Genomic DNA, 12469 nt, shown 5'->3' on the forward strand with positions numbered 1-12469 from the left:
TAATTTTTTGGGGGGTTTGACCTTGTAAAATTTCCTGTGCTCCCCGCGAGTACAATGACCAGTTTTCAACTCTTTCTATCCAGCCGTTCAGTTCTCGTAATGTTCCCTCTTCCAGGAATGTGTATTTATTGTAAAAAAAAATTCTCTTACGAAGCACATTTCTAAGCACAACCCTGAGTTTTAAACTCTTTCGTCGAGCAGTTCAGGAGTGCATGGAAGTCAAACAAACACATGGGCAGTATGATATTTAGGATGATAATTCCCCTATTTATATGATGTCTCTGGTTTTCATGCATATAATTGGTGAATTGTATTACCTCTACCTCTGAAGGTGGGTTGAAGTTATGTTTTTCACCCCTGTTTGTTTGTCTATCTGTCTTACTGTGAGCAGGAGATCTCAAAAAGTTATGGACCGGATTAAGACGAACCTTCGTGGACAGGTTGCATGTATGGCAAGGACAAATGGATAAGATTTTGGCGAAGATCCGGATCTGGATCTGGATCTGGATACTGGAATTTTTTAAGTGATTCTTCACCATTGAGAGATATGACCAAAAATACATAGTATATCTCAAAAAGTTAATGACCGATTCAGAGGAAACCTGGTGACAGGTTGGGTGTGGGACAAGGACAAATTGATTCAATATTGTTGAATATCCAAATGCGGATCCAGATACGAGATCTTTAAAAAACTTTTTAGCGATTCTTCACCATTGAGTTATTCGGCCAAAAACAATATATAGCATGATATTTCATAAAGTTTTGGATGGATCCAGAAGACACTTGGTGGATGAGTTGGGGAGATGACAAAAACAAGCCGACCAGATTTTGGATAAGGTCTAGATGCAGATCCGGCCTATCAGTGGGCTACGAAACCTAAAGTGTTCAGCCTGGCACAGGTATGCACTTCACAAAGTGCCATTTTAGTTATCATCAGACAGAATTGACTGATATATTTGTGGTTATTTGTATTTTTTAACTTTCGTTAAGGTGCTGTCACACCTTGACGTTTTAGCCAGCGTATGGCAAGGTATCAAAATGTATGTAAAACGCTGGTGTACGCTGAACTATTGATGTTTTTTAAAAAAGTTTTGGGCGTATAATAACGTGTTGGACGTATGCATAACGTATTAGTAACGTATACAGAACGTTTTAATCACATATAGATAACTTATACCAACGAATGCTTAGCATGTTGTCGGCATTCACAACCTATGCCCAACGATAGCCTAACTTATGCATAGCGCGGCAGCGTATCGCCGTAGATCATAGGCTATTCATAGGCTGCGGCTCGACGATTCAAATCATAACCGCACTAGACATCGAAGAGTGAAGCCACTGTCACACCTTGACGTTTTAGCCAGCGTATGCCGATGTATGAAAAATTTGCCGAACCAAGCTGGCACACGTCGAATACGTTATGGGTAAGTTTTGTATACGTTAAGAGCACGCTGGCATACATCGTAGTATGCTGGCATATGTCGTCATATGCCGATTACGTCGAGAAATTTTCAGCATGTTGAAAATTTATCGACGTACACGGCGTATGACACACGTTCCGCATACGCTGGCCATAAGTTGTAGGCACATTACGCGATCGTTGACAAACGTCGACACACGTTAATTATAAGTTACTGATAAGTCGAAACACGTCGAGGTAATGGTTAGCTTCAGTGTTCCAGACTCCCTGGTATTTGTTTTCCTTCAGTATGATGGTGATGTTGACACTTCAATTTCTAGTGCGGTTATGATTTAAATCATTGAGCGGTAGCCTATTAATTATATTATATTGTTGTGGTTGACCAAATTCGCAAACCACCATTCAGGTCCCTTAGGTGAGATATCTCGGTAAGTATATGTGTAGTTAGGCCCAAACCCATTGTCTAGAGGGAATAAATGTCATTCATGCGTGCTGCGACTCTTCAGGATAGCCGTTTTTCTTTTACTATCTTTATTTTGGACCAACCGCCATTATTACCACCACCAACCACGTCTCAACAGTCATCACAACATCAACCACCCACCACAACGCCGCTTCACCACAACAGCCACGACCTTTACCGTCACACCTCGCAACCGTCGCATCGCCACCGTTCTTGCGCCGCTTGTGGGTACCGGTACTGGACTCGTGCAGGGCGCGCACCGAACAGCGTGTACAAAACATCACGGACTTTCCGCAGAAAAACGGATCAAAAACGACTCACGCCCACTTTTGTTCCGTCCAATCGGTGAGCGAGGGGCGATTTGGCCCCGCCTCCAGGGCGTTGGAGGGCAGTCGCTATATGCAAATTCATGGATCAAAAAGCATTCACGCCCACTTTTTCTCGGGCCAATGGGGAGCGAGGTGAAAGGTCGAAGGCAGGGGGTCAAAGGCGAAGCCACGGGGCTTATATAAGCGGCTGCGTTCGTCAGAAAGGTAGTGTGCGTTGGAAAGAGTGAGTTCGGAGTTCAAGAGAGTCGTCGGTGGAGCTGGAAGGAAGTTGCGCGTTGGAACGAGTTGTCGGCGGAGCTGTGGAGAGGTGGCGGCGGCGAAGACGGACGAGGGGGTGCTCGCGTCGGTGCCGGGAGCTGAAGGCGGGAGGCCGACGGCGCGACCTGGTCGAGGTGGAGACGCTCGTCGCGGGACCCGAGACAGAATAAAAATCCTCCTTCCCCCGAGCATCAGCAACCCCCTCCTGTTTCCCCCCGCGCTGAGATAGTGCGACAAAGGGGGCCCCTTTCCCACCCCCTACCAGACACTGTCCGCGAGGCCCGCGGAGTTGAAGCACCATCGCCACTTCGCGTCTCATCATCAGACGGGTAGGCCCGACCCGGTCTCGGCTCCAGGCCCGCCTCATCCTTGAGGGTGTTCTTTTTCTTTGCTTTGAGTGTGTGTGTTGTCGGCGCCGTCTGTGAAGTAAAATTGTATGTGTTGCCGTGTGCTCGGTAGTCGGATAGCTCTGCATTGTGTCTTCTCTTTTACATTTGCTTTTTGTGTAAAATTGCATTGTGTTTCTTCTTCTTTTCCATGTGCTTTTGGTGGAATTGTATATGTGTGCTTCCCGTGTGCCGCGAATAAATGTGCTTTATGTTGAACTGTTTTCCCGCTTCGCTTCGTCATTTCTTTCATTGAATCCCCATCTTGCTTCACGTAAAGGGTTGGTCCTGGGCTAAGACGCCCGATAATTAATCGAACCGTCGAGGCCGACGAATAACACCGCTCGGTTATCCCGATAGTACGGAACGGGTCGCTTAAGTGGCCCGTGTCCGAAGTCGACCTGTGGCGAGGTGCGATCGCCCAGTCTACCCTCCGTGTGGGTACTTAGGTAGGTCGAATTTGGCGAGCAACCCTATCCCACGCGGGGGCCGATTGGCTCGATCGCGGTGAGACCGAAAGGTCCACCCGTGACTGGTTCCCGGCGTTAGTCCGAGAGGGTCACGACTGGATTGTCCGTCCGGTGGGCGACGTGCCGCGATTCGAATTACGTGGCCGTTCGCACGCCGGCGGGCGCGAATCCGCGACAATATTATAACCGCACTAGAAATCGAAGTGTCAACATCACCGTCATACCGAAGGAAAAAAAAAACCCCAGGAGTCTGGAACACTGACGCTAACCATTACCTCGACGTGTTTCAACTTATCAGTAACTTACAAGTAACGTGTGTCAACGAATGCGTAACTTACCTACAACACGTTACTCATAGGTTAGAAATAAGTTTCGGGTATGCTAACCATTACCTCGATGTGTTTCGACTTATGAGTAACTTACAAGTATCGTGTGTCGACGTGTGTCAACGATCACGTAACGTGCCTACAACTTATGGCCAGCATTATGCGGAACGTGTGAGTCATACGCTGGCATATGTCGAAAAATTTCAAGCATGGAAAATTTGTCTAACAGCTCGGCGTACTACAACGTATGCCAGCGTACTACAACATATGCCAGCATACTACGACATATGCCAGCATGCTCTTAACGTATACAAACTTACCCATAACGTATTCGAAGTGTGCCAGAATTTTAGCCAAATTTTTCATACGTCAGACATATGCTGGCTAAATCGTCAAGGTGTGGCAGGGCCTTTAGGTGTGTGTGGTCCAGCATCTCTGAGCCTATGTACCGCCCATGTGTAGGTATGCATGAATATGCCCAGTTTTCTCCAAATTTCCTTCAGGCGAGTATTCAACAATGTTTGCAACCATTATCCAAACCCACATCCATTGGGACCACACTCTATGCAGAGCATTAGTGCTGTTTAAGCAGTCTCCTGGGCTATTGGGCACAATCCTGGACAGATCACCACTCTGACACAGGATACTTGAATGGCTCAATCATTCCAGCAAGCAGGAACTCATTTTGCTGACCTGGGAAGGATGACAGGCTGAGTCAACCCCACCTGTTATTAATTCACCTGTCAAACCCCATTGAGCAGGATTTGAACTCAGGAACCTAGGATCCCAAGCCTACCACCCTAACCATTAAGCCAACACCAGGCTATCTTGTGACCATTAGCAAGAGGGATCTGCATCAAATGAAGGTCACAATTGGGGTGTAATGGTGTCGGGAGGGGGGGGGGGGGGTGGGGCTAACGTATAAGTTAAAAACAATCCATATGCAGTCCACATAGAATTTCTTGGCTGTAAAAATCGGAAAGGCAATGAGATACATAAATCACGCGTAAAGATTCATTTAAGCACCTTTATTAACCGAAGATCATTGCGGCCTAGTTAGCGGCCTAACTAGTGGACTACCTAGTCGATGCAGCGCTGTTCCTTCAGTCTGTTGGGGATGTGACAAGAATAGAATGCTTCAAGGACATCGGGTTTGTCTAAATTTATTGGGAGTATTGGGAGCTGAGGGTGGAGGTGTAGGTGAGGGCATCGGCAGGCAGACGAGAGGTTGGGGGTGTTTGGATGTGGGCAGAGGGTGGGAAATGTACATGTAGGGGTTGATGATTGTGAGCTCATATGCATTGCAAACTGGGTTTCCTTTTTGGATTCCAAGTTTTGCCAAAGGAAAGCAAGCATTGTGATGAGGGTGGAGGGAATATTGATCAAAGCAGGAAGAAAAGTACCACTGCATGAATGTAACGAGACATGGGTTTTGCAAGTGATCCATAAAGGAAACCAAAAAAATAGGAGGAAATAAGCTGTATGAGTGGAAAGCATTTGGAAAGAACAGTGAAGGGAGAGGAGTTATTAGTCGATAAAAAGTCACTTTATTGAAAAGTCAATAAAAAGTGTTGTATTGTGGAATTAAACTATTGTTATGTGGATAAGTAGATTTGGCATTTTGTATTTGAACACCAATGTGTTCAGGTTCATCAACTGAACCCACAATCAAAATAATGATCACACTCTAAATTTTCAAAGCAACATCAAATCAGTGTTTCCATTATTGCCACAATTGTTGTTTGAAATCTAAAACTTACTAGATTCTTCGAGAACTGTGCAATTTCGAAAAAGTATTTAAAAACATCGAAAAATATAAAACGAGTCAGAGTGAAGACAGAACAAGGCCATTTATTCCTTATCCATGAAACCAGGGGCAGATAAATACATGGGCACACAGGGCCCATGCCCAGGGCCCCAGAGCTCAATGAGGGCCCCACGTGGAAAAATACATTTGCTGTTATAAAAATGTCTATATCAGATCCACCACTATAATATTATGTTTCCAGGTACGAGTTACCATTCAGGCTGTTTCAGTGCTGGTTTCAGGTTCATACTGTTGTGGGGTTCTTTGTGCTCGAGCGTTGTGTGACCCTCAAGTCTCAAAGGTGCAAAACCAGACAATACTTGTTAATACAATGATTATAAACAAGAATGACCATACTGTGGTCACAATCTGCAACAAAATCTGGAAACGGGCCGATCGGGAAACGAGCATTTGAGGCTTTATGAAAAGATGAACTCGACACCTCTCATCCATGTGAACATAAACATGCGCCACAGTTATATCAGAATGAGTCGATTCATCACATGGTCATGGATTGTTTAACCCCAACTTGGGGCTGTTTTAAAATTATGCGACAGTTTTTTTTTTAGTAATTTACGTAAATGAATAGACGAAACAATCGCAAGTCTGTCGGCAAAAAATAAACATTTTATAAGCTCATGTTGCAATACGCAAATGACTTGCAACATCATTGGTCAGATGGCAGTTTCCGTGAGACTTAACAACCAGTTAAAAAAATAATAATACGGCCCGTGGGCCCTGGTCAGTACCAACTTCACCGATATTGAATATATTCATTAAAGGCCCAGTCACACCTTGACGTTTTAGCCAGCTTATGCCGATTTTTGGAAAATTTGTCTAAAACGCTGCTACACGTCGAATACGTTATGGGTAAGTTTTGATAACGTTGAGAGCATGCTGAAAAACACTGCCATACGTCGTAGTACGCTGGCTTTAAATGTTGTACTTTTCGGTTGTCCTCAAATTTTCCATGCTTGAAATTTTAAGACTTAACCAGCGTATGACTCACACGTTCCGCATAACGCTGGCCAGAAGTTGTAGGCACGTCACGCGATCATTGACACACGTCGACACACGTTACTTGTAAGTTACTCATAAGTCGAAACACGTCGAGGTAATGTTTAGCGTACCCGAAACTTATTTCTAACCTATGAGTAACGTGTTGTACTCACGATATGCGATCGTTGACACACATCGACACACGTTACTTGAAAGGTGCTAATAAGTCGAAACACATCAAGGTAATGGTTAGCGTCAGTGTTCCAGACTCCCTGGTTTTATTTTTTATTTTATTCCTTCCTTCGGTATGATGGTGATTTTGACACTTCGATTTCTAGTGTGGTTATAATATAATAATTAATAGGCTGCCGCTCAACGATTTAAATCATAACTGCACTGTACACTGAACACCGTCATACCGAAGAAAAAAAAAACCGGGAGTCTGGAACACTGACGCCAACCATTACCTTGACGCGTTTCAACTTACGAGTACCTTTCAAGTAACGTGTGTTGATGTGTGTCAACGATCGCATATCGTGCGTACAACTTATTCCCATCGCATGCGGAGCGTGTGTCATACGGCAAGTACGTCGTAAAATTTTCAACATGTTTAAAATTACAAGACGTACTCCACTTACTACGACGTATGATAGCGTACTTTAGCGTTCTATTCACGTATACCAAACTTACCCATACCGTATTCGACGTGCGCCAGCGTTTTAGATAAATTTTCCAAAAATCGGCATAAGCTGGCTAAAACGTCAAGGTGTGACTGGGCCTTAACATTCATTGTTTTTATTCCGGCCCGAGTGAACTTCATACTCATTAAGACTCATTATCTTTCCTCCTGGACAAAAATTCGAAAAAAATGCTCAGACAAGCTGTAGACATTGTTCCATAGAACCATTATACCAAACCAGAAGCAAAAACTATGAATAGTCTACGAGTTTTAGGACTTTAAATATTAATTAATTAGACACATTAACCAAGTCAATTGGTGACAAATCCGAAATTTTATTGCGGGAGGTTCTGCGGCACTCCCCCCCCCTCCCCACGTATCATCCCTCCGAGTTTCAAGTCATTCTGACCACAGGTTGCCGAATAATGATCGAAGGATTGATTGTGGACAGATGGACGGTCAGACAGACGGACGGACGGACGGACGGACGGACAGACAGACAGACAGACAGACGGATGGATCGACAGACATGGACCCCAATTTTATAAGTCACTTCCTTCAGAACTGACTAAAAATGGATCAGCGGGACTTTGGTGGCAGCTCAAAGAGAAAGGTGAAGCAAACAAAGGAGGCTCAAGGAGTTGCTTTGTTCAAAAACAATCCAACTATAAAGCAATACTTCAAGGAGAAACGACAGTCAAAAGGGGATACAGCTTCAGGTTCAGCAGACATGGCTGTTGGCAATGTAGAATATGTGGCTTAAGCACTCAAGCAAGCACTCCAACGAAACGGTTGATAAGGAACAGTGGCTGGCTTGATAGCAAGCTGATTGGTAATGGAACAACTGAACATGGCACTTTTTTTCCAATGGGGGAAAAAGGCAAAAAATAAAAGACGGGAATTCCTCAGGATTTTTTGCAGTCGAGTCTAAAGCAACATTAGTTACGTAGGGCATAGGCTAAGCAAGTGCAAAAATAACACTGAGTTCTCTATTTTTTTTTTTAGCAGGGGTTGGTCTTATTGGGCGAAAATAACACAGAATCCTCTTTTTGGGGCCTTTTTTGGACCTAAATATTTTTTGTGCCCAGGGCCCCCCCAAAAAATCTTATTCCGCCTCTGTGTGAAACATGCTGCAACCCGATGCCTGCAGAAAAGTCTTTTTGGAACGCCAGCCACATTTTCCATCAAATCATCATGTAACTTTGTATGAAACTAGCCTTTACCATTGCACACATTTCTTATTCAGTCAACTTGGTTGTTTGGATAGCTTTGAAGGTCCTAAAATACAAGTTGATGAGTATTTATTTTGTGTTGGAAAAGGTGCAGAGAGCACGCTGCAGAAGCACAAGTACATCTACACTTGCCACTAGAGATGGTTTGAGTTCAAATTGTCCAAGCAGGAATTCTCAATCAATTTCCCACAATTTAAAGAAAAACAAGGTTGGGCTCTATATGCTTGAAAGCTTTTCTCAGCTCAAGCTCGCAACATCAGCGTTCAGTTGGCAGTTTTTCAAATAAAAATGTCGATTCCAAATGTCCTTACCAGAAGATAACCCCTCGAGAAAATTAGACTTGCACTATCTCTAATCTCCATCATACGCAGCGTGTCAGCAGCGTGGAAGAATTGCCGCCGGTGCGGCACAATAGACAACAGATAATGAGGACTAAAATATTATCCTGAACTTTGTGTTGACCAGAACTTTCATTTGAGTCCTTTTATTTCATCTCATTCACGTAAGGGCCTCAGACGACGTTCCACATCATGGTCAAGGATGGTTGTGGACACCTATTACTAGTTTATCATCAATTACTGCTCTCTGTCACACAAGTAAACATGTGAATCTCAGATTGCTGTTGACATACAAGTCCAGTTTTGACTAATAATGACATCATCAACCACAAACAATCATGAGAGGACCATTTCTTAATAATAAATGGTCGGATTTATCTGAGATTATTTTAGAACGAGAGTGGTGCAGAGATTGTGAGTGCACTGACCTTTGAGTTGTCTCCTCTGGGTTTGTTTCCCAATCTGAACATAAACTCAGCCTTTTGCTTTGCAGGTGGCGCGTCGCATCACAAAATGTGCTGTCTGTCACATGGATGGACCATCTGCTAGCATAAACTGGGTGGACCATCTGCTAGCATTAGCTATTGGATGCCAAAGATCCAATGGTTTCTTTATCAAAGGGTCGATGAGTTATCGCAAGCACCATGAACAAATTACAAATTCCTGACACCTTCTGTTGAATGTCAGACCTGGAAAGCCAGTTCATAAAAGACCCAGCCAAAGACTTTTTGCAGCCACCCACACAAGAAGCTGGGAATAACATGGGTCATTAAAAGAAGAAGACTAAGGTCCAGGTAAAAACATAGTGCAATCATTTTTCTACAATTTACAGGAACTTGGGACCCCGTCGTGTCATTAGCAATAATTTTCATGCACTCGGTATAATGAACAGAAAAATTATTTTAAAAACTGGTCAAAGCAACATGGAGAACAGAAACAACTACAATGTCACTAGGACAGTGCAAAATTAAAATACTTATTCTACTTTATGTGAGCTGTATAAGAAAACTTCTGTGTTGTTGTTTCAAGTTTGGCAGGAGGCCAAGTCCACTTCTCACCCAATGCTGACATGTAAGTGTACTCAAAGTTTTTTGGTGCCTCACCTCCAGCCTACTTCTCCCACGGTCTCATCCCTCCCAACCCCCCCCCCCCCCAGATCACATGCATTCTTCCAGAATCTCATACCAAGTAAAACTCCCTCATCCCTATCTGAATGCTAACCTCTACCTTCCTTCCTCCCTCTGTTATCTCATCTGTGGAATCGATTCCCGATGTCTTGTCTCATGTCCCTCATTCCAATCTAGAAAGAGTGCTGCTCATTGTCATCTCATGCTTTCTCCCACACACATACCTGTTCTATTCCACTTTGTGGACCCCTTCTCCCCCCTCCATCCCCTTCCTTTCTGCAACTCATATCATGATGTGGGAGGTCTTTGTCTCACTGTTCGCCTTTTAGTCCCTGTTAGTCTGTGACCTTGTTGCCCTCCATCCTTTGGCTCCTTCGTGACCCCATATTTTTGCATACAGTTAAAAAAGAAAAATATAATTTATACCTGATTGCTGCTCTCTGTCACATGAGTAAACACATGAAAATAAGAAACAATAAAAAAAACTTACGCCACAATGGGTCCTCATCTTCCTCATCTTCTTCTTCTTCATCATCATCTTCTTCTTCATATACTTCTTCTTCATCTTCATCTTCTCGATCTTCCTCATTCTGATATTGCTCAAAATATTGTTGTACTGGCATGTGTGATCTGTCGTTCTTTTTCATCATCTGAGCCTCCTCCAGTCTTACATAATTGATGACAGCTTCTGGTGATGTTAGCGTGAGGAAATGTAGTACATCATCCTGTTGGACAAGGTCACAAAAGGTTAAAAAAGACAAGTTCAGCAGGTTTTTAAAAATGGTTATTTTTAGCTTATCTGAAATTTTAATGCCAGAAAAGGTATTGTCATTGTGCACCGTCCGTCTGTCTGTCCATCTATCTCCTATTTCGACTTCTCCGGCCAAACCACTGGGCCGATCCAGCAGGACATTCTGATCATGCCTTGGAAATCCATAACCGGAAGTGTATCAAAATGGCGGTCATGCAAAAATCCTTCCAGAATCTTCTTCTCTGGACGCGCCAGACAGAATGTGACCAAATTTGGGTTACAACATTAGGACAGGGTCATGATGTTAAATTGCGGATGTCATGCAGATCACGTGACCGGAAGAGTGTCAAAATGGCGGACTTATTAAATGTTTGGGAAAATCACATGAATTCCTTCGAAAACATTCCTCTCCAGACCCACCAGTCAGAATGCTACCAAATTTGCTTTACAAAATTAGGCCAGGACCGAAATAAGCTACAGGTCCAGTGGTCCTATTATATTTTACAATCATCATTGAATTAAACATGCCACTTTGTAAAGAGCTTCAGAAGAACATTAAAATGATGGATCACACATTATATATAAACATATACATGATAAGAATGGAATTCGGTAGAGTGCATACCTCCGCCATGCAATGCCTGATCGACAAGAACATATCGGGCCCAGTACATTTTTGAAATATCATGCTATATTTCATTTTTGGCCCAATCTCTCAATGGTGAAGAATCATTTTAAAATTAAAGAGTTCTCCTATCTGGATCAGGGTTTGGATTTTCATCAAAATCGAATCAATTTGTCCTTGTCGCACACAAAAACCAGTCCACAAAGTTTCGTCCGAATCAATTCACAACTTTTTGAGATATCGTGCTATATATTGTGTTTGGCCCAATCTCTCCATAGTGAAAAATCACTTTTTAAAATTCCAGTAGCCTGATCCAGATCTTCACCAAAATCGAATCACTTCGTCCTTCTCACATACCCAAACTGTCCAAAAAATTTCATCCAAATCCGTCCACAACTTTTTGAGATATCCTGCACACAAACAGACAAACAAATGAAATGGCCCATCGGGCCAGGACTTGACGAAATTCAACAATATCGCGTACCATCGAGAATATTGAGTGATAATAGGTATTTTTGGGGTTAAACATAGTTTTTAGGGGAAAGAAACAAAAAAAAAAAAAAAAAAAAATTAAATTAAAATACCTGTCACCTCCGTAATCCGTAACGGATGTGAGCAATTTTTAATCCAGTCAAAGATACTCCCCTCCTACGTCCGTGTTTCAAATTTGAAAGGAATCCATTAAGATTTGGCGGAGAAATTAATTTTTGAAAATCGGCCCATGCTAAAAGATACGGATTTTCGCGATTTTCAGGAATTTTTCCAGACCTTGACCTTTGACCTTGACATGCCAAAAGTTATAGGGTTCTATTCTGGTGGCCAATAAGTCCATTGGTGAAGTTCCATGACATTCCGACTCGAAATGCGACCTGTAGAGCGAGACGTACACATAAACAAACAAACAAAACAAACCAACATACTTGACAAAATCGTAGAATTCCTCAAGTAACAATGAGACAGAAAGGGGTGAAAACATCACCTCCTTCCACCTTCATTGGCAGAGGTAAATAGACATAGGTATTTATAAAAATAAATGTCAGTGTGAGTCCGTGAGTTATCAGTCCATCAGTCAGTGTGTGTGCTACTCCCCCATAACTCCAAATCCACGAAACCTAAAATCCCCAAACTTTGCATGAATGAAAATTGGGTGCTGGGGTTAATTTAAACACCCCTTTTGAAGATAATTAACAGCCTTATTTAATTATCCTTTCGCATGGCTTCATTTTTGGTCAGCCTCTTTATCAGCCAGCTCTACCTCG

General features: G+C 43.0%; 1 protein-coding gene across 2 annotated transcripts in view; it reads right to left on the reverse strand.

Annotated features, from left to right (window-relative positions):
- Positions 1-12469, reverse strand: part of TXNDC16 (thioredoxin domain containing 16) — a 131676-nt gene that overhangs the window by 50784 nt on the left and 68423 nt on the right. For both annotated transcript variants that reach the window (XM_085869383.1, XM_085869382.1), the window contains exon 11: positions 10325-10559. In XM_085869383.1, coding sequence (XP_085725509.1) covers positions 10325-10559 — 235 coding nt within the window. The remainder of the gene's footprint in view (positions 1-10324; positions 10560-12469) is intronic.

The sequence above is a fragment of the Eptatretus burgeri genome, chromosome 2 (assembly GCF_056783735.1).
Source record: "Eptatretus burgeri isolate ZD-2024b chromosome 2, Ebu_testis_v1, whole genome shotgun sequence".
In the NCBI taxonomy this organism is placed as follows: Eukaryota; Metazoa; Chordata; class Myxini; order Myxiniformes; family Myxinidae; genus Eptatretus; species Eptatretus burgeri.